The sequence below is a fragment of the Perissodus microlepis genome, chromosome 18, assembly GCF_051167445.1.
Source record: "Perissodus microlepis isolate ML-2025 ecotype Zambia chromosome 18, ASM5116744v1, whole genome shotgun sequence".
In the NCBI taxonomy this organism is placed as follows: Eukaryota; Metazoa; Chordata; class Actinopteri; order Cichliformes; family Cichlidae; genus Perissodus; species Perissodus microlepis.
Genome location: NC_140478.1, coordinates 25,265,017 through 25,288,010, shown reverse-complemented (window position 1 = coordinate 25,288,010; position 22,994 = coordinate 25,265,017). Strand labels below are relative to the sequence as shown.

The window sequence follows — 22,994 nt, the reverse complement described above, 5'->3', positions numbered from 1 at the left end:
TGTCCCCTTCCTGGATTCAAAAGGTTTTGAATGCGATAACTCAAGATTAAGGTGACGTACGAGCTTTAAATTGATATCATAGGTGCATCTACTAACAGTCTTGGATGAGTTTGAACCTCAGTGCTCTTGACCTCACATGTGTGTTTGATAGAGGCTGAGGGGAAGCATGGGCGGTTGCCAGTATTTTTGCATAACTGTCATACTTACATTTTCCAGATCGTCAAGCAGTTTTTAATATTAGACAAAAATAACCTGAGTAAATAGAAAAAGGCGTTTTTAAATGATGATTTTATTTATTCAGAAAGATTGAAAAAGTAATTTTGACTCACCTAAATAAACCTAATTGGTTGTGCCACCGTTGGCAGCAAAAACTGCAATCAGTTATTAACTGCCAATGCATCTTTCACATCAGTGTGGAGAAATTTTAGCCCACTTTTCTTTGGAGAATTGTTTCAATGTTTTCAACCAAAATCGTCCTGTTTAAGGTCGTGCAAAAGCATCGCAATTGGATTTGTCCTGACTTTGGCCAGGCCACTCCAGAAACTTGATTTTGTTTAATTTTTTTGAGTCATTCAGAGGTGGACTTATTGTGAATTTTCTCTTACTGCATAATCCAAGTGCGTTTGTGCTTCAGGCCATGAACTGATGGTCAAACATTGTTCTTCAGGATTATCTGGTAGAGGACAGAATTCATGGTTTTATCAATTACAGCAAGTGGTCCTGAAGCAGCAAAGCAGCGACAGACAATCACACTGCCACCATTATGTTGGTGTGATGTTCTTTTTATGAAAAGTTCAATTGAAAAGTTCAGCTTTTGTCTGGTTAGTGTACAGAGTATTTCCCCAAAACTCTTAAGGATCATCAAGATGTTTTTTGGAAAGTATGAAACGAGCCTTTCAGTTCTTTTTTTCCCCCCAGTCTCTTTATTATTGAATCATAAACTCTGACCTTAACTGAGAAAAGTAAGGCCTGCAGTTCTTAAGATGTTGTTTTTTGTTCTTTTGTGACCTCCTGGATGAGTCATTGTAGGAGTAATTTTGGTAGGCTGGCCACACGTGGGAAGCTTCACCGCTGTTCCAAGCCTTCTCCATTTGTGGATAATGACTCTCACTGTGGTTCACAGTCCCAAAGCCTTAGAAATGGCTTTGTGAGGCAGGTTTGGATAGATTTTCTCCCTTAATAAATGAAATCATCACTTTGTCTAATATTGAAATTTGTTTGGTGAGCTAAAACATTTTAGAGTAACAAATATGGAACAAACTAAGAAATCAAGAAGAGGGCAAATATCTTTTCACTGCATTTTATAAATGCGTCTGAGACAGCCAACGTATGATTGAAGGGCAGACAGGGAAAATGCATCAAAAGTGTTTTGTTGCTGTTTGTAGTGGGTCTGCTATGTTGCTCAGGGTTACATTTCAGAAAGGTTTAGTTTGAATTTCTGGCATTAACAGCAGAGCTGAATCTGTGAACATATGTACTAATACAGTAGTGTTTTCATGTCTGCCACACTTGAGACCTACATAAAATCTTGCCAAGCCCACCATGGACAACCCTGCCCTGTTTCCATTTATCTGGGTCTTCAGTCAAAGCTGAAATGCCCACACTCCCTCTCCACCTCATTCAGCTCTTCCAGGGGTTGCCACGGTATTGCTAAGCTAGCTGAGAGACATAATCTCCCCAGCATGTTCTGCGGATGCCCCAGTGTATCCTCCCAGTTGGAGATGCTTGAAACACTTCAGCTAATAGGCATCCAGGAGTTGCCCTAGTTCGATCCCCAAATCACCTCAACAGGCTCTTTTCAGTCCAGTAGAGTAGAGGCTGTACTAGTTGACTAAGCTCCTGGCATGATCTCTAAGGCTGAGCCCAGACATCCTTCTGAGAAAGCTCATTTCCACCTCTTGTGTTGTTGATCCTATTCTTTCGGTCACTATCCACAGCTTCTTGCCACATGTCAGGGGAGGTGCATATAGTGAACAGGAAATGGACCGCTTTGCCTTCATGCCCAGCTCATTCTTTACCACGATAGACCAACAGAGCACCTCCATCACTGCAGACGTGGCACCAATCCGGCTGTTCACTCTTCTCCAATTTTAAACTAGCTAACGTTATAATGAGCAAATTAAATAAAGCAACACTGGCTTCAGATTGAGAAACAACAGTGAGTCCAATTGTTGACTTTTGTAACTGCCCCTCTATCTCTGATTTAAATGTCATTCTTTTATGTGCAGGGCTAAAGTGTCACAGGATGTGGAGCTTAAGAATGAGGACCTAAATGCAGGACACAAAACGGTCCTGCATTTGTTTTTTGGTAATATATAAACAATAATTCAAAAATCACTTGGAGCAAAGCATTACACATGACTAAACAGGGAGAAGACACACAGCAAAGATAGCAAAGGCTGTGACAAAGACTGACAGGAATATAAGACTATACCCAGACAGTTCATTAGGTAATGACCAACAAGAGGGTACCGAGACACAGACGAAGACTGTAAGGAAAATCAGAAACCAGAACTAACACAGGACCTTCAAAGTAAAAATAGGAAGTAACCAAAACATGAGTCCTAAGCACAGAGAGCTAATCTGAAGACAAAGAGAAATAAGCACAACAGAACAAATACACATAATAGAAGCAGAGAGGAGGAAACATGAGGAGCAACAAACTCAAAACAGAACACCTAAAAGTTAAACTAAACTTAACTAAAACTAGAACAGTAAATAAAATAAAGTGCATCCACAACTAGACAAGACCCTGAACAATAAAACTAAAAGTCAACATAAAAGGGTAATAATGACTTCATGAATCAAAACACAGGGTCACACAACGGAGACGTGCTACTAGCAAAATCATGCAAATGTAAAAAGACAGAGAATCAAAATCAGTATTAAAATATTAAAGGACTTCAAACACTCAGACAGATAAAACCACCACTTTCTGCACCACCACCATCTCTGTGTGGCTCTATAAAAAAGGACCAATATCCTGACACAGACACCAAACAATATCTTGTGCATAATTTGGGAAAAATCAGCTGCATATCACACAACAGCAGCGTTTGACGCCGTTGGAATGAGAGCACATCGCGCATCCCTATCGGTAATAAAAATCCCTGTATTTTCTTTATTTTCTGATGCCTTTCTCGAAGTAGTGCCATATTGCAGAAAATCAGAATGAAAATGAGTATCAGACGTACCAAACTATAAGAACACAGTGTGCCTATTTTTCAGGGGAATGTTTTTTTTTTCCCTACAATTATGAAACAGTTATTGGCTTATTTGGAATAAATGTAAGAACAGGATATTCAGTACAAGAAGCAACTGCAAAATGCCACAGCAGCAGAAGTGACAGTCAAAGATGTCAGACAACCACTAACCACACTTTTTGACTGACAGGCAGACTTGTGAGAGGACAAGTGTCGGCCTCTGACAGGAATAAGCACCGAGCAAAAAGCATATCCAAAAAATAATTATCTGACAATACGGCTGTATAGATTATCATTTTATAAAGCCTGGGAGTGAAGTAGTTTATCTAGAAAATGCTAAAAATGTACTTGCAATTACTTGACTACACCGCAGCTTTCAGGCTGAGAAAATATGTATTATGTAACATGTTTTTCCTGCAGAAGGTATAATTAAATAAACAGAAAAGGGAGGACTAATGTTAAATTTTTATATTAAAAAGCACTAAAAAAAAAAAAAAAAAGGGCTTTATTGGAGATTTCATAATGGTGAAACGTCTGTCTGAGCTTGTTTCAGAGATGGAAACAAACTCACTGACAGGCTGTGCAGACATGGTAAATTATGTACTGTAAAACACGCTGACTGGGACAGAGAGACAACCTCAGGCATTATTCATGTAGGCACTGGAGAGTCTGCACTCAAACAATACTGATAGTATCGAGGGATGTTTTATTATGTGTGATTGTGGACCCCACCCAGAGTAGCTCAACACTTTCTAAAGGTATTCAGGGCCAGATGCATTATATTGCCAAACGTAATCACTCACACATCCAAATAATTGAATTCAGGTGTTCTAATCACTTCCGTGGCCACAGGTGTATAAAATCAAGGCCCTAGGCAGGCAGACTGCTTCTACAAATATTTGTGAAAGAAATCGCTCTCAGGAGTTCAGTGAATTCCAGCGTGGTACCGTGATAGGATGCCTCCTGTGCAGCAAGTCCAGTTGTGGAATTTTCTCACTAATAAATATTCTACGGGCAGCTGTTAGTGGCATTACGACAAAGAGGAAGTGATTAGGAACAACAGCAACTCAGCCACAAAGAGGTGGCCACGTAAAATGACAGAGCAGGGTCGGCAGATGCTGAGGCACATAGTGTGCATGGTTACCAGCTTTCTGTAGAGCGAGTCATTACAGACCCCCATGTGTACATCCGCAAATCTCAGGAAAATATCGTCAGACATCAGATCATGAACAAAAAAAGCATCCCGTTTCATTTAAAAACTCAGAACACTTCTGACTAAATGGCATCAGATTAAAAGGTCTAAGAAAAAAAACACGACATGGTCTCAGATAAAACGACATCAGACGATACGGTCTCAGATAAAAGTGCCTCAGAGAGAAACTTTGTGAAGGTGACAGTGTTGTCAGGTCCCCACTGAACTGTTGGTTTTCCAGATAAAAGAACCATAATATAAATAATACAACATAACCAAGAACATAATACAACTGTAGCAAAAGTACAGAGAAACGTTTGTGTATGTTCTGCCATGTAAAAAAAAATCAAGTTGTACCAAAGTGAAAAAAAGGTTTATGGTCTTCGAAATAACCTTTTTAATCATTTTATTATTATTTTTTTTCAATGTACATTTATGATTCTGGAAAAATAAATATTTTTGATTTATTTTAAATCAAATCAGAATTATACTCTGAGTAAAACTAATAAATTTAGCTGTAACAAATTAGAATATTTTTTTTAAGTTCAAAGTAACATTTTCTTCCGTATATGATGTGGGGTTGTTATTCAGGAGTTGGGCTCAGCCCCTTAGTTCCATTGGAAGGAACTCTTAATTCTTCCACATACCAACACATTTTGGACATTTTCATGCTCCTAACTTTGTGGTAACTGTTTGAGGATTCCTCTTTCCTGTTCCAACATTGATTGTGCACAAACAAGGTCCACATTGACATAGATGAGTGAGTATGGTGTGGAAGAACTTGACTGGCCTGCACAGAGTCCTGACCCCAACCGCACAAAACACCTTTGGGATGAATTAGAGTGGCTAGGCCTTCTTGTCCATCATCAGTGTCTGACCTCACAAATGTGCTTCTGGAACAACAGTCAAAAATTTCCATAAACACACTTCTAAACCTTTTGGAAAGCCTTGCCAGAGGAGTTGAAGCTTTCATATTAAACCCTATGGATTAAGAACTCAAGTTCAATCGTGTGTGAAGGTAGATGAGCGAATACTTTTGGCACCATAGTGTACTTTTTTTTAAGGGGCTCTTTTCAGATTCTATTTTCTAGACTCTCAGAAATATAGCCCAAAAGAGTGACAGATGATCTAAGCCCATATTTTATTTACAGGTCCTCAAGGCAGATAATACAGTACGAGGCACATAATATTCTTTAAAACAAATCGAGTGGTTGCACAGATATTAAAGCGGCAAATCCAAATAAAACTTATTAATATATACAGCATTTGTGATGCTGTTCTTTTCCCCAGTAAGAAACTCTAAAATACTCATATTCATGTATGTGCTAGAAGCAGTGCAGAACGTTTTAATTCAGTTGATGTGCCCTCACAGCCCAGCAAGAGGACATTTTCAGCTGGGAGCAGAGGATGTGTTCTGGGTGCCATTATAACAGATACACTCTGCAGCCAATTTTTAAGTACGCCTTGCTAGTACTGAGTTGGACCCCCTTTTTCTGCCTGCACAACTTTGTGTGCAATCCTTTGTGTCATATATTCAACAAGGTGCTGGAAACACTCGACATTGGAAGTGTTAATCCTTATTCAGCCAAGTAGGGAAAAGATCTAAAGGATAACACGATGGTTTAGATAATGAAACTGCTGAAGTTAGCTCAGACAAATCTATAGGAGAGAAGTAGTCTAAACATAAATCAGGTCTCACAGCTGCTTCTTAAGCTGCTGTAGTTGCTTATACATCTGTGACAGCTGTGGGAAGGATGTGATGGTATCTTCTCTTTCGAGCGAGGCACTCATGTAGATTATCCACAGAGGATTGAGGAAGTGATTAAGCTCCACTCGATGCATGTTTTGAGTCATGTAAAAATACTCCTCTTTAATTAATAATTTCAGCCTGGCGTGGTTTATGTTTCTTCTGTGTGTGTACACAAATTGTCATTTCAAAAGATTAACCTTGGGGAACAAGATGCGTCCTTGTCTAAATACAGAAAAGGTGATTCTGTGCAATAACTGTTCAGGGTTTTGTTTTATTAAACATTTCCAACAGAAAAATACATGTTACACAAATAGAAGTACAATTATTCTAATGTGAGGAAATGCACCCATCATCATTCATAATTATTTCCAAATTCCAGAGAGTACGTTTATGGTATCAGAAAGTATTCTGCAGCCTGCTTAAGCCCTTAATTAGACCTATTGATGATGTTTTTCACTGATTCCTTTTGATTGTTAAAAACAACAGCCTTAACTGCTAATTTAGTTCATTTAACCTTTTACAGAGGAGATATAAAACATGTACAGACTGAAAACAGGTCAGAAATGAAAGACTAATGAATACTTTTTGCATCCTGTGGCTTTGCTTGCTTCTTTTAAATTAATATTTAATGGCAATTATGAGCTAAAAATCTTTGATTTCTCCCTTTTAAACAACTTCATGGCCCACCTGCAGTACCTCCAGAGCTGGAAACCACACTTTCCCAATCATTGTGTAGGATGAAAGTTTTTAGTCAGTTAATACTTAGCCTAACTCTTTTGCCAACAGCACATAGCCTGGCGGCGATTACGCCATATGTCGGTAAAATGCTGACAAATTGAAAAGTTGTCTTAAACAGGAAAGCGAGCGGCGTTCACCACAAAGAGCAAGATATGCAAAAAAGAGAGAGAGAGAGAGAGACAGAAAACGTCAAAAGGTTAAAAAAGGCCACATGAGAAGTCTTCAGTGTTTTTTTTGTTTTGTTTTTTCCCCCCCTGAATTTCACAGAAGCTCCTGGTCTTTCATGACTACTGTCTTCTCTGAAACAGAGTCTAAGCTAACGGACAAACAACAACATATGAGACTTAAATCACATTACAAAAGTAGCAGGTAGAAGTGACAAATAGCTTTAACATACAGGCTTAATTTCCAGCATCCACATCCCTCATTACAGCTGCAGAGATTATGAGCCGTGATGCATTTTGCTGCTGGTCATAATTAATGATCAGTAATAAGCTGGTGGTTGTCAGAAAACCTTTTAATTGAACTGCCCTGCAAGTCTGTGACATTTCACATTAAAATGCGCGCACACACACACACACACACACACACACACACACACACACACACACACACAGAGCTGTAAGCATGTGTGTTCAACTTGCGTGTGCTTTTGATCAGAGTGAGTCACAAATATTGACTGGAATGTATTGCTGAAGCGTGTCCTTTCACTCCGCCTGGTAAACTGGTGTCCGCTTGCACACAGTGGAGGATTTTCAACCTTAATCTGTCCATGGAGGAATTACTGAGCTCTGGTGTTTACGTTTATGTCACCACAGCCTTCAAACACAGCCTGTTAATTAATCATCTGAAGAAGACGGTCTGCATGTTTCTATTTTTTTCTCAACTGAAAGAAATCCCATGAAAGGTTGTGCATCCAAATCCAGTTAGATCTTATCCATCTGTGCTGTAGAGCCCCACTATTGTCACAAACTGTTAAAAACAAATGCAATTAGTGACTGAATTACACCGTAGCCATTTTCAGACATGCACTTTAACCTGCCAGCTCCCTAGTGTAAAGCCCATCTGATGTCTGATTGCACCAATTTTGAGAAAAGCACACGTAATAGTCCTGTGAACACCCAGCTTGCAAGTGGTTGTCCTGTGTCCTGCACACTCTACCCAGACATAGACCCCTCAGAAACTCACTGATGAGTTCACATGTGATAAACTTCAAACAATGTCCCAACCTTTGTCATGGATCATCATGAACATAAAGTCCGGAGGCTCATATAGAGAGTCCGGACATTTTATACAGTAAGCATCTGTAAACCATTGTATCAAACTACATAATTACATTTCAGAAAAGATAATTCTGTGAAACTGCAGTCACACAGAAAGAAAACCAGCCCTTAAAGATTTCCACAACTGATTAAAGCTTAACTTAAAAACAAGCCTTCACGGTTACAAGACGTAGTTCTGAAGTTCTATTATGTGAAGGCATTTTTGCTGTGTTAAGAAGAATTCATTACAAATATACTACTGATTTTACCAAAATGAACATAATTGCCTAAAGTAAGAGAATATTATTGACGTGAATTTAATTATCATCAAGCTCTCAGAGAAAGTTTTGACCTACAGAAAATCTCTGCTTAAGCCAATAACTGACTCTTTTCAGGAGTCGCCAATATTTTCTGGTTTCCCTGTAATTGCCACCACAAAAAGTAAAATGCTTTTCTTGTTCGAGCAGCTCTAGTAATGAGAACAGCAGGAAATGACACAGTGTGAGAAAGGAGCTGGACCCGGAGGTAGCAGAAAGTAAACAAGAGCTTTGAGACTGTCTATTGATTTCCGACGTGGGAGGAAAAAAAACCATCTGTCTCTGGCTAACTGTTTCAGGTCTAGGATCAATGGAGATGAATGGGATTTTGCTTGAATTTTCACTGTTTTCTGCTAAATAAATAGCCCTTAGAAAACTTTCTATTGATGACTGTTGAATATCTGGCAAGTAGGGACACCTTTTTGGAAAGAAATTATAACAATAGTTTTTCCAGAGGATAAAAGAGGCTGGCCAGTCTATGCTTATCTACATTCTATGAAAAGTAACCGGCAAGGTCTGTTTTTGCTGATTGCAATGGACTTCCTTGTGCTATTTTTATCCTTTTCTGCCCCCTAAAAAAGAACAAAAACAACAGAAAAGCACAAACTCCAAAGAATCAGAAACACTGAGGCTTTTCAGCCAAGATTAAAATGCCATATAAAGACACCCATGCACAGATTTACTTTAACTTTCTGTCTACTCGGTGGAGAAACCCAATGGCTTTCAAGCAAAGCTCTGCTGTCTAAGCTTCTTACTGCACATTAAGGTCATGTCCCATGTGTTCTCCAACATGAGCACTGTGAAATGCTTTTTTAATGCCATGTGAGAGACTTATGAGAGAGAGAGAAATGGTGATTTAAAGCTGGATGAATAATCCCACACTGGGATTACTGAAGTGCACCTCTCCAGGTTTACAACCGAAAACATTACAAAAAGCCGTTAAAACGCTGTCGTATGTGGTGCAATGGTGAGTGACGACACAGGGAGAGTTTGCCTTGGTAAAGTGTTACTGTACTGTTGCCTGGAAACACAGAACATGTATTTTTCTGTGAAATACCAAAGTCTAATATCAGGTCTCACCATCTTATTCCAGCAATCTATTTGAGGAGTTATTTTCAAGCTCCTTTCCATGGTCATGTAAAAAAGAAAGTTTTCATAGAACCCTATGCAGTGCTGTGTAAAAATGAAGTACATCCTCGCAGCTTCTATAGGATTTAAGAGAGCAAGTATCAGCCAGGTGCTGCTAATCAAATGCACTTGATTAACTGATCATTAGCAAGTATAAGTACCTCTATAAAAGCCTCGTGTTCTGCTGTGAAACAGCGAGATGCTTTTTAGCCAGAGCGTTGGCCTGACTCAAACGTTCACAAAAGATTTGCACATAGTTTGTCACACTTGTTTTGGAGCTCTTCAGGAATCAAAAATTCCTCTTTCATAGCTTTAAGTGGCCCACGAGGCGTGTGGCCAAATACTAGTTCAGCTGGACTAAAACCGAGTGACTCCTGAACAACTTCACGAGCATCCCCTCATCCCCACTCCTTTCAGCCTCTAGGCAGTACTTGTGTAGCATTGCCTTTAGGGTCTGATGCCATCGTTCCAATGCACCTTGGGACTCTGGATGGTAAGCAGAGGACACAACATGTTTAATATTCAGGGATTTAACTACCCTTTTTAAACACCTTTGACTGGAAGTTTGAACCTTGATCAGTTTGTATGACCATCAGCAGGCCAAACACAGACAAGAACTTTTTTAGCGCTGTAACAACCGACCTTGCTGTAATTTTATGTAATGGAATGGCCTCAGGGAAACGTGTAGCAGCACACATGACGGTGAGCAGATATTCATTTCCTGACTTTGTTCTAGGTAGTGGTCCAACACAGTCCACTATGACATGGACAAATGGCTAATCCGCTACAGGAATAGGACACAGTGGGGCATCACCAGATTTGGTTTACCAGCAATCTAGCACACATGATAACTGCGACAAAACTTTGAAACATCACGTTTCATACTAGGCCAAAAGAAATGCTTTAACAAAAGCTGGTATGTTTTTGTGATACCCAAATGTCTAGACTTTCATGGGTAAGAGACAGGACCTTATGTCTATTTATGGTTGGCATAATAATCTGTTTAACTTTACTCCAGTCTGCACTTTCCGCACCTGAGGAGACCACTGACGCATTAAGATGTCCTGTTCTACAAAACAGGCTTGTTGTTCTTTACTGGCTTGATCAGCACTTACCACACAATTGAAACAATTTCATAATGTTTCGTCAGTTTGTTGGGCTGAGGACAAGTGTTTGCTGGTCCGTTGAAGCGGTGCGTTCTTCAAGAATGGATCGGGCAGAACATTGTTTTCTTCAGTTTGCACATTACCCTCCTTGGAAAATGAGGACATCAGCACAGAATCGGAGAGTGAAATGTCAGCATCTTTACCTGATTATGCACATGTAACCATACAGGCCAGATACAGCCCAGAGTTCACAGAAGAGTCTGGGGTCGTCTGATTTAGATGATTGTCTAAAACCTCCGGATTTGGAAGCAAGAAACCTCCAGCAATATCATTCCCCATTAACATGGCCACACCATCTACTGGTAAGGCTGTGCAAACAGAAAGAGGGAAAAACCCTGTAGCGAGTTCTGATTTTACGTAAACCCGGTGAACTGGGAGCAGAACAGAATTAAAACCACAGGTACTTTCAGCTGAGAAAGGTAAGACCCCAGAGAAGATGACAGCCTGGGAGTCCCCAGTCTCCCTCAAAATGCGTATTGGTTTCAGATCAGAGGGATTAGCTGTTAGTGGTACCAAGCCATCAGAAATGAAAGGTTCAAAACAACGGTCAGGCATCTTACCACCACAACCAAGGACCTCACTGCGGGGCACTGCTTGCACAAAACCAACACCTTTAGTCTGTTGGGAATTTAACTACGTTTCCCGTTTTAGGGCTAAACAGTCAGCGCTGACATGTCCAGGTTTGTGACTATAAAAACACTGACGATTTTCCTTCGAACCAGACGCTTTAGCCATGTGGGGCTGTTGCACAGAGCTAACACGTGGCTTCTCACTGACAATGAATGATGATTTATGGGCAAGCACATACTCATCAGCAACAACAGCAGCAGATGTAAGAGTGGTCATTTTCTGTTCATTTAAATAAAACTACATGCTCAGGCATGCACTTTTTAATGCACAGTTTAGATAAGGTCTCGCAAAAAAGGCTCACAGACGGGGCAGGCTGCACACTCAGTGCAAAGCAGCAGCCCCTGAATGAATGTTCTTCAGCCTTTTAAAGACACAGGTGTGCCCAATCAGTCACTGATTGGTCTGGCATCCCTCAGGTGGTCCAATAGACTTTCCCTGGAGGTAACCACGGGTTACCAGGCAGCCAATCGTCTGTGGGGGTTGCCACACCCAAATCTGCTTGAAGGAAGGCTGGCTCTCTTCTTCCAAGGCCAGGTGCCATAACACTTCCATACAACAAGACTCGGGGAGAGTGACCCCCTGCTGGCCATTGATTGCACTTTTCAGCTCTATTTTATATTTATAGAAGCTGAATTCGAGGAAAATCCACTGGTTATTAAAACAGGGATACATTTTTCATTTTGATATAACACTGCAAAAACTCACATAAACATGCAGAAAGAAAATGAATACTGAATACACTTAAGTTTAAAAAAAAGACACATGTAGTATAAACTCTCACTCTGATTTTGCTGTTTTAAACAATAATTCACAATTTATTTTCTTCTAAGTTTTTTGAAGCTTTAAAGTAAAAACCTCACTCATACCTGAGGTATATTTTATGATTTAAAAACTAACAACTGTTGGGGCCTCACAGCCTGCACAAACAGAAAGTATGACAGTGACAGTGGGGGTTTTTATGTGCAGAGGTTTACTGACTGACAGATTCACTCTCAGCTGAAAAACTGCTTCTTATTTATTGTGTTAAACTACCAGAAGTGGAGGAGCGCTTGTTTTCATGTGGATGTGGCTGCTGCTCGTGATTTGTTGCATCTGTGGGCAGCTCAGGGTTTCAGTCCAGGTTGCATGAATACCTAGTGGAGCATATCTTGCTGCTGTCAATGTCATGTCATCTGAAGACATAAACTACAGCTATCATCTCCTGTCCTACCCTCTTCCTTCCTGCAATTTTTTCTCAAGAAGCCTTAAGATCACCAAATCAGGAAAAAGTTAAAGAAAACAAACAACGTTGGTCTTGTCTCTCCCAAAGACTTAATTTTTTGATAACGAAAAGTTCATCCTGATGCTCGGACAGTTATTGACGGGAGCATCTGGCAGCTGACCTTTGATGGCAGAATGTTATTTGCTCGAAGAGGAGGTTTTAACTTGAAATCAATAGTTCTGGGTCGTTTTCAGTATAGTGAGATGGTGAAAAACGGTGAGAATAATTTTAAAATCATTAACAACTGCAGAGCTGTTAGCACACTTAGCTATTTCCTCCTCTTATGGCAAAAAAGCCTTTAAAACATTAACACAGGTTAACTGCCTAGATCAGCCTATTTGATGAATGTTTTTCATCTATCCCAACTAATGAACATTAAGTGAAATGATGACAGATATCGCACAATAACAGAAGGGTAAATGTCTTTGAAGAAGTATTAAATTCACATGTACAAGTCACTTACACCATCCTCAGCTGACCCATTACCTGTAATGTGGAGGATATATGATAGTATCAATTGCTGGAATAAATTTTCACTTTATCGATGTTATAACAGTTGATTAGGTATTATGGTTGTTTTATAGGCTTCAGTTTGTGATGCTATTGGATTGGGTGATTAAGAACAGTCATAATGGCATATAGGTTCAATTTATGAAATTGCTTTGCTTGTTTTTATAGAGCATAACAAAATGCTTCATGTAATTCATGAATAGTGTCAAAAAAGGTTTGTTTGCACAGGATCTCTGGTTCTGTTGTTTACAGTACTCTCAGTACTGTTTGCAGTACATGTAGCAGAGTTAAGCAGTGCATTGAATGGTAACTAGTTTGTGAAATACATTAATCAAATATAAATATAACACAATATATATACACTACCGGACACTTTATTAGGTACACCTTGCTAATACATTTCTCAGTGTTTTTAGCATCAGACAGGTGCAGAACGTTTGTCAGCTGCATATGCATGGTCACATGTTCATCCCAAAGGTGTTTTTTGGATTGAGATTGGGTAACTGCATAGAGGTTTGAACTTTGTGATGTATTATCCTGCTTGAAGCAGCCATCAGAAGATGGGTACATGGTCAGTAACAATGTTCAAGTAAGCTACAGTGTATTCCCCACAGTATTACACCATGAACAGCAGCCTGAACCATTGATATCATTGATATAAGGCAATTCATATTGTTTATGCCAAATTCCGACCCTACCATCCAAATGAAGAAAATGTGGTCTTTCAGGGATGCTCTTCTAACAAGTGGTTATTTGAGTTACTGTTGCCTTCCTATGGGCTCAAACTAGTCTGACCATTCTCGTCTAACTTCTAATATCAGCAAGGCAGTGAGCCAGTGAAATCCCGAAGATCAGCAGTATCTGAAATGCTCAGATTAGCCCATCTGCAACCCAGTAACTGACACAGTCACTTATATCTTCATTCTTCCCCATTCTGGTGCTCAGATCACTTTATCAGGTTGTCCTGACCATGTCTATGTGATTAAATGCACTGAGTTGCTGCCATGTAAGTCACTGTTAGATATTTTATGTTAACGAGCAGTCGTTAACAAGAAGAAGTGTACCTAAAAATGTGGCAGGTGAATGAAAAATAAAAAGGAAAACGAGCGTGCTGTTTAGTGGGGTGAGACACTTGAACACAACAATCCATCTAATACAATGATCAAAGTGAAGTTAACTATACGTTAACTTCACCATGTTACAATCCATCACTCTCTCCACTTTAGAAAAGAAATATAGAGCCGATAAGCTGCAGATAAATGTCCATGATATGGATAATGTTGTTCCATGAACCAACCTCGAATGATATCACCAGTGCTTATCTGACTATGAATTGGGTAGAGAGAAAAAACCCAATAATACACTGAAATAGTCATAGAAAAATGTGCCTGAGGCCAATTTACAACATAACTCTTTAGCAGAGACCCAAGTCTGAACTGAGAAAGAACGGCAATTAATAATATTATCCTGAAGGAACCGAGCTATTAGGGAATAAAATGAGAGAGTTGTAACCACTATGTTTTTAAAAAGTGAAATTTAAGACCCCACATGATATTTTATGCAGGAACACTTTTTAAATGCCTTCATTTCCTTATACCGTTTCTTTTATCTATGACAGCTTTCCTAAAATAGATGAATTGGTGAGTCCAAAATACTCTGAGCAACAATGAAGTTATAGTAAAGTTTTTCACTCTTGTCACTCCCAGGCCCTCTAACAAAGTGAAAATTCCCTCCACACCAAGCATGAACTGATCCAGAAGGCTAGCTGGAGTTTTTGAACACCAAGACATCTCACAGTGGCAAACAATTCTCCCATGATGCCCTTCTAAGTTGGACCAAGCCTCACATCTAGTAAAAGCCATCAATTACTTCTTCAACAGCCCTGCTAATAAACAGACAAACTAATCACGTAGCCTCAGAACTAATAAGCTTCTACAGCAAGACTGACAGCAAAGCCTAGTAGAATAACCACTAGCACTCGCTGAAGAGCAATAATCCCCTGCAATCACCTACTGAACAGAGTGAAGATGCAACAAACACTAACCTTTTATGAAGGGATGCGGTGATACTGCATGTCAGAGACGGGCTACTGGGACGTGTTGCACTAATTTAGCTCCAAGCTAATTTGACTTAAAGATTGAAGTGGCTGAAACTAATATGATGAACAGCCAGCAGAAGCGTCTCCAGTGAAAGAAGCAACAATGCAGTCTTATTTCTTCCACAAAGTCTTCCTGAAACAGCATGATAACAATGCTACAGCCTAAGCTAACACCAGCAGCTCACTGAAGAGGGCGTGTTTGATTTATATTACATTGAATAGAGTCAAAAGTCTTGAGCCACCTCCCTTTCTTTAATATTTGGTTAAAAAAAGAGAGAAGTAGGTGTAGAAGTATATTAAAACATTTGCAAACATGCATGTAAATGCATGATATAAGGCAAAATAGAGATTGCACAACTGTAACAAGCTTGAAAGTCCATATTTGGTATGACCACCTTTAGTCCTCAGCATAGCCTCTTAGGAACACTTTCCAGCAAGTTTATTTAAGTAGTCTTCAGGAATACTTCTCCAGGGTTCTTCAAGAACATCAAAGCTCTTCTTTGGATATTGGCTGACTTTTGTTCCGTTCTCAATGAAGACAATCCCACACTACTTCAATAAAGTTGAGGTCCAGGCTGTGTTGAGGTCTGCGATAGTTTTCCTTTGTGTATATCCAGGTATGCTTTCACTGCCCCGGGAGTGAGTTTGAGATCATTGTCATGCTGAAACATTCAGCCGTTGCCAACCAGATGCTTTCCAGATGGTGTTGCATTATTGGATCAAAATGCGTTGGTACTTTTCTACATTCATAATTTCATCAGTTTTACAAGATCGCCCAACACAACTATATTGATGGCATATTGAAGAGGTAATCCAACCATCTGATTCAGCTGTGTTGGAGTAGTGATGCATCTAAAAGCTGCAGTACAGTAGCTCTCGAGGACTGGAGTTGGATACCCCTGGTATAGAGAGTAGAGCAGGGGTGGGCAACTCCAGGCCTCAAGGGAAGGTGCCCTGCAGGTTTTAGATCTCACCCTGGGTCAACACACCTGAATCAAATGATTAGTTCATTACCAGGCCTCTAGAGAACTTCAAGACATGTTGAGGAGGTAATTTAGTCATTTAAATCAGCTGCGTTGGATCAAGGACACATCTAAAACCTGCAGGACACCGGCCCTTGAGGCCTGGAGTTGGAGACCCCTGCTCTAAATTGGTATAGGTGAGAATTGCTGTCTGTCTCCCTGTGTTAGCCCTGCAACAGCTGGCAATTCCAGGCTGTGGCCTGCCTCTATCTAATGCCAGCTGGGATAGTTAAAGATCTTGCATCCAGATGGATGGATGGACAAAGACTAGTCTGAAAATGAGTAAAGGAAAAAAAGGAACCAATGTCCAAAGAAACTTTGAAAGCCTGGAAAACCGTTGATCAAGATTATTTTTTTAGAAAATCACCAGAAAGTCTGACTCCTTAGACACAGATTATAAAGAAGTGACTGGCAGCTCAGTACTGCATCACATGAGTCTTGCTTGCTGTCCTAGCTCCAAATTCAATACATAGCTTGAACTTATAATATATACTTTTACTGAGACACAGTACTTATAATGTGAGACCCAATAATAAATCAGACCTTGTATATAATATTATTTTATGATTTATATTACATTGAGTCTTTTACTTAACTTTCAAGTTAAGATTTAGGTTTGAAAAGAAATCTGTGGTTTTGCTAACCATCCATGAAATCCCTTTCAATTAATTTGCATTAGTAACATGAAAATTCCATTTTTGTGGTGTTTGGAAAGGTGTTCAGTTACATATCCAACTTTTAAGTGAACGTTTAAAAAGAACTAAATCGATTCTCAGGGATGGAGTCTGAACAATAGACAGCTATCTATTCTAAAAAGAGTGGCCTTGTGTTTTATGCTAACACTTTTAACAGAGGTGATTAAATGGACGTGTATCTGCAGAATCAAATACAAACCATTCCTCTTTCCTAAATATAATTTTTTCGCATATTTTGACAGGTGCTGGTTCGGCTCTGCTGTCATTTTTAGATTGTATTTTTTGATTTCTGTTATTTGGTCAGTGCCTGCATATTGGCACCAGTGGCCCGGGAGCGGCGCCACAGGGACAGTGTGTATTCTTGAATCATATTTCTCTTATTGTAATCAGGCCTGCATTCATACATGGCTGATTAACCCACAAAGGGGCTGGTAGGGGGGAAAACAAGCAGCTCCCGATGAAGCATTTTTATTTTTCCATATTTTTCCAGTGCTTCTCATCATATCTGCACCCAGTTTTTCCCATGTGTCACATCTACCACTGACTCCTCATCCATGTAGCAGTTTCTTTTAATGTGTGCCAAAGAATATTTTAACAAATAATAGTAATATCTCATCATTTTGCATCATGTTTGTGTCAAACATGGCTTTAGATTTAGCATCTGAAAAGTAAGATTTGCATTTTTTTCTCTTCTTTATTGAATTTGGTGGATTTATTTAAACAAAAAGAAAAAAAAATAGAGGCTCTTGGAATGTTTATTTTACAATTTTCTAACATTTCATGAAGTAAACAATTGATTCATTAATAAAATATGAGCCCTTTCATATAATTTTGGGATGCCCTGGAGATGTGTACTGCACATTATACTTCAATATACTGAGTTATAAAATTGCAGGGAATATATATGGCTGTTTCTGGTTATATATTAATCATTAATAAACGGTAAATCATTCTTTGCGTGTGTGTTTGTGTGTGTGCGTGCTATCTGCAGGACACACTGCTGGAGCTTCTGTGTGACGCGGTGGTGTCGTCAGTACGGCAGGGAAAAGGTCTCGTGATCAGCGGCTTCCCCAGAGACCTGAGACAGGCGGAGGAGTACGAAGCGAAGGTCAGAGCACAAAGCTGATGGAGTAGACAGCGGGATGTGGTCAGAAGCATGAATAAAAGAAGGGGGAAAGTCAGCCGTGAGTCGTGGTGTATTCACAAAAAGTTCGGTCTGAGCAAAGTGAAGGAATCACAAGAGTCGCACGTCACTGTGACGAATGCTAATTAAGTCTGATTCAGCGTTAACATACGAGTACAAAGGGGGTATGAAAACAAGATTTGAAAATAGGAAAGAAGTGATCAGAATGAATGCACATAGAAATGTGGACTGCGGATCATTCAGGATGAAGGCCGGCCTGCAGACGAATGTAGTTAAAGGGAAGTTCCTGCTTTTAACTTCTAACTGCACCCGTTGTGTGTGTCAGATGGGGGAACCCAGTGCAGTGCTCCTGCTGAACTGCTCAGCCGACACCATGTCCAATCGCCTGCAGTGTCGTGGGAGATCCGGCTTCCAAGCCGCCCCAGACAGAGAGAGCGTCCTGCACAGGAGGGTGGAGAGCTTCTGCAGCGACACCCAGGCGGTGGCGGCTCACTACGAACACAAGAGGCTTCTGCACACGGTAAGATTAGGAAGCCAACTCTGTAAGGGTTAGAGGTTCAATTCCATATGGAGGCTTACTTTCCTTAAAGGAACAAATCCAGTTTAAATCCACTTCGTCTAGGCTGTAAATCCATTTACACTTAGATGTCCTTCAAACATCTCCCAGCGCTCTTTTATCTATAAAAGGAAATCGTTTGCCGGGATGTTCTCACTCACAGAAAAGCAGCCGAAGAGTTCCCAATAATCACTTCATCTCTCATATGTGAGTCTAACTGTCCTGCATGACTGGAGTTTGCAACTTTACTGTATTATTCAATACAACCAGCTCAGATTTGACATGCTGGGTAAATAATAATCATGAGGATTGTTTTTAAAATACAAGCGTGCCAGCCTCTATGATCTTAGAGGAGGAAAACAAAGGAAAACATAGTTCACCAGAGAGAAGCCTGTCTTAGATCAAAAGACTGCATTAGTCAGAAGTAACAGTGGTTTGTATTATTATGCATTATAATTCAAAATTATTTATATGTGAATAGCATATTAATGTGCTTAGTTTTAACGGTGCCATCCCAGAGTATTGAATTTTATACTGAAATTTATTGGGTGCTGTATTAATGACGCTGGAAACAGAACCAAACAATTAGATGCAGACTGCATTATCTAAACAGACTTTCCAACCTTCATGTTTACTGAAGGCTTTTGTGTCTTATAATATAATTTATTCTGTGTTTTGTGCACTAATTCGTTCATGTTTACTTTAATTTAGTTATTTTTAAATTGTGGTTAAAAAAACATTAAATAAAAGCAAGGATTGTGTGAATAGTTTGCCCTCTCTCATCTGAAGTGTTTGACTTTGTCTTTACAAAGATATCCATTTTATGTGTGCACTGAGGCAGTTATGTTTTAATTATTCTGCCAGTTCCTAGGGGTAGGTATCAGGGGTGGTGGTGCCATTTTTGGAACATGTTCATTTGCCTTCCCGAGTAAAAATATAAAAGATCCAAAGGGATAAATAAGAAAATGCCAGGGCAATTCTAAATCACCATTTTTGTTTGTTTGTTTTTATTCCAAAAATTTCCATCACAAAGGTAAACAGGGCTTAAGTTATGTGTTTTGCTTCAAAATTTCCTGGAGAAGGAGCCCTAGACCCCCTGCATAAATCTGCATCCATCTTCTAGTTGGTGCTGATTTTGTTTTACGTAATAGATGTGAGACAAGATCCACAAAGTCATCCTTCTGTGCCAAGAAATCTAAGACTCAGCTGAAACCAGCATAAAACTGCAGCAGTATAATCTCAATCCGTCCATTGCAGTGTCCCAAGGTAGAACTGCAGGAAACAGAGACGGTAACAAAGACCAGAACTAAAAACAGAACAGAAAGAAAAACCAGAACGAGGCTCGAGGGGGGGGGCAGCCATCTGCTGCAGCCGGTTGAGAGTGAAAGAATAGAGTAAAGGGAGGAGAAAAGAGACAGAGAGCACAGGGAGACAGCACAAAACACAAACTAGACGTGCTGCTGTGGTAAACACAGAGGGAGTGAAAACAGCATTAAACCTGCATTCTTTCTAATGGCCAACAGAGGGGAAACAAATCTATAAGATCAACAAGCTTACTTCTGCCTCAATCTGCAACCTCAGAAGACAGCGTAACATAGAAAAATACATATTAAATAAAAAGAGAAAAAGAAATAATAGTGAAAGCTGGGAAAACAGAAACAAAGCACAATAGAATTTACAATAAGTAAATTTAAAGGTTTTTTAAAAAGTGACCTAAAACTAGAAGCTAACTCTGTTGCAGCTAAGTCTTATAATCCTGTGTGGAAAATGTGTTTTTGCAGCCTGCATGCTTTAAATAGTAAATAAATAATATTCACGTTTCTACTCAAATGTCTCAAAACACCAACAGCTGAAAGGGTCATCGAGTGGAAGAACAAGATTTTGTCCGACCGCTTACTGCTTCCTAATAAAAATGCAGAAATGTTTTAACTAAAAATAGCTGAAGATGGTGACGTTTCAAAACAATATTGTGTGAAGGTTGTTCAGTGTGAGTCCTTAAAATTCTCATTTACACATTTCTGGCAAATACATCTGTGTTAGCAGACATCAGTGTTTCCATTTGGATGCTTTACAGTGGGAAGTAATGATTAGCTCTGTTTGTGTGACCTAACCAAATCCTTTTAATCAACTTTCCCTTCCGCTCCGACATCGTGTTGATGTCCGTCTTCCAGCTCTGCTTCCCATTCCTCCTGCTGCTCCGTTCTGATTTAGCTTCAGTTAATTGGCATTGGCAGTTTATTCCATTTTTGGAAAAGCCTTGCATTTGCTTTGCTCACAGAGAGCTCTGCCACTTGATTTGTTCGCCAAGATTTGAATTAGCCAATGACAAGTTGGACAAAACCCAGCTGGTGAAAGATAATCACTGATGACACCTGGATACACAGAAACAGGGGAGCTGATGGACCTTTTTCACAGCAGGCAGTCTGGTTTGTCACAGGTAAAAGGTGCTAGCTGCTCTCCATTTAGGTGAGCTGTGTTCAGGGTCGCGGTCACGTGATTTCACGGCTGTGCTGGTAAAGGTTCATTAGTCTTAGTCTTAGGTATTCAAATTCATTTCAAATAAACAGTATAAACGATGCATATATTTACCATACGGTCACCCACTGGTTTGTGAGTATTTTCATTTTCAGCATCATTCATTTTCTAATGACTTAGTCGCAGGTCGTTAATCAGTGACACCCTTGATCGCCCTATTTTAAGGATTTAAAAATAATCCTTAAAAAAATTGTTTAAGGTGTGCCAAAAATTGATTTTTCTTTTATTTGCCAAATATGATTACCAGTATTTAAACCGTTGTAAATGGCATGTTTGCCTATAATGTCTTCAAAATCTCTGTTATGAATGATATCAAGTCAGCTTGTGTGGGAAACAGCATTCCTGTCAGAGGGATAGAAGCTGAAATCAGTTTTTGCTTGTTTATTTTTATAAATCCTTTATTTATCCAGGTAAAACGTCTCATTGACATTAAAAATGTGTTTTTAAAGAGATATCTAGTCAAGAGTGCAGCAGAAATTACAAAAAGAAATACAACATAACAGTTCTATAAGGATGTTTTAAGGACTGGATTAATTATATAATGTGGAACACAGAGTGGATGCAATAAGAAGATCTTCATAAGTCCTGTTGACTACAGCCTATTTGTGGACATAAGCAAAGATATTACACATTAAAAACACACAGAAGCGATCGGCTTTTGGCAGACGATCACTTGTTGGCTTCACTTTTCACACCCAGAAGCCAGATCCATCTTCTATACAGACCATGGTTTATCCTCAGGCTTGTAGAGCGATTTATCCATGTAGACCAGTGGTGTCAAGCATGCAGGCCGAGAGGGCCAAAATCGGGCTGTCAAAGAGTCCCAGTGGAGCCACGGAATGGCTCAAAAATGTCTTTAACGACTGTATTTTCTTAATAATCCCTCCTACACAATATAAATGTCTATAAGTTGTTTCTATGTGTAGACAAATTGACTGATAGTGATGGAAAATACTTGTTTCCTTGGGTTCCTTTCTGCTGTAATCTGCAAGTCCACATGTAGAGTAGGACAGTCGACTCGATGAATGTGGGAAAAACTGGTGATATTGTGTTATTTTACTAAAGACATCTCAGGCTGTTCATGATCTTTTTCTCCCAACATTAACTGAATGAGAAAAAAAACATTTATCAAGAAATAATAACTATAATCTGTTTTCTGGTCATTTTTTGAGTGTGCAGTAAATCTGGTAAACGTTTTTTTATAAGTGATGCTTATTTTTTTGGATCGTTTTTCTGCTCTGGCCTTTTTTAGATCAAATTGAGCCATGAGCTAAAGTAAGTTTGACACCCTGCGTCTGGATTGTTTTAGGTGTGAGCGGCTCGTTTTTGAAGGCATAGACCATGGACACGTCCATCTTCTCTTAGATATGATGAAACCATATGTCACTCACCTTGCTCTGCTCAAAATACAAAAGAAACACTCACAGCAATGTCTCCCAGTTACTCAAAAAAAGGTACAAACTTATTTGCAAGTAGTTTCATGTAGGAAATATTGTGTTTGTACCAAACTACGCCCGCCAACCAAAGGAAGTGTGCAGCTACTGTTTACATCCTGTCACAATGTCACGAGCTTCTTTTCTCTGATAGATGGAAAGTTTTTCAGTGGAGAAAACGACTAAAAAGTCACGTAGACTGGAGGCAATTGTGCATTTCCAGAGGAGCTCTAATTCTCTGCTGCAGAGCTGTAGAGATGTCTGCCTTCTCCTGAGTATAACTGAAATAAATTGCACTCGTCTTGCGGTGCTCGGAGCGCAGTTCCACGTAGGAACTGTTTTCTTTCTACCAGC

The 22,994-nt window shown here is 39.5% G+C and overlaps 1 protein-coding gene across 1 annotated transcript in view; it reads left to right on the top strand.

Annotated features, from left to right (window-relative positions):
• ak5 (adenylate kinase 5) overlaps nucleotides 1–22,994 on the top strand; it is a 117,380-nt gene that overhangs the window by 92,971 nt on the left and 1,415 nt on the right. The window contains exons 12-13 of the mRNA XM_084913654.1: nucleotides 17,964–18,080; nucleotides 18,442–18,636. Coding sequence (XP_084769780.1) covers nucleotides 17,964–18,080; nucleotides 18,442–18,636 — 312 coding nt within the window. The remainder of the gene's footprint in view (nucleotides 1–17,963; nucleotides 18,081–18,441; nucleotides 18,637–22,994) is intronic.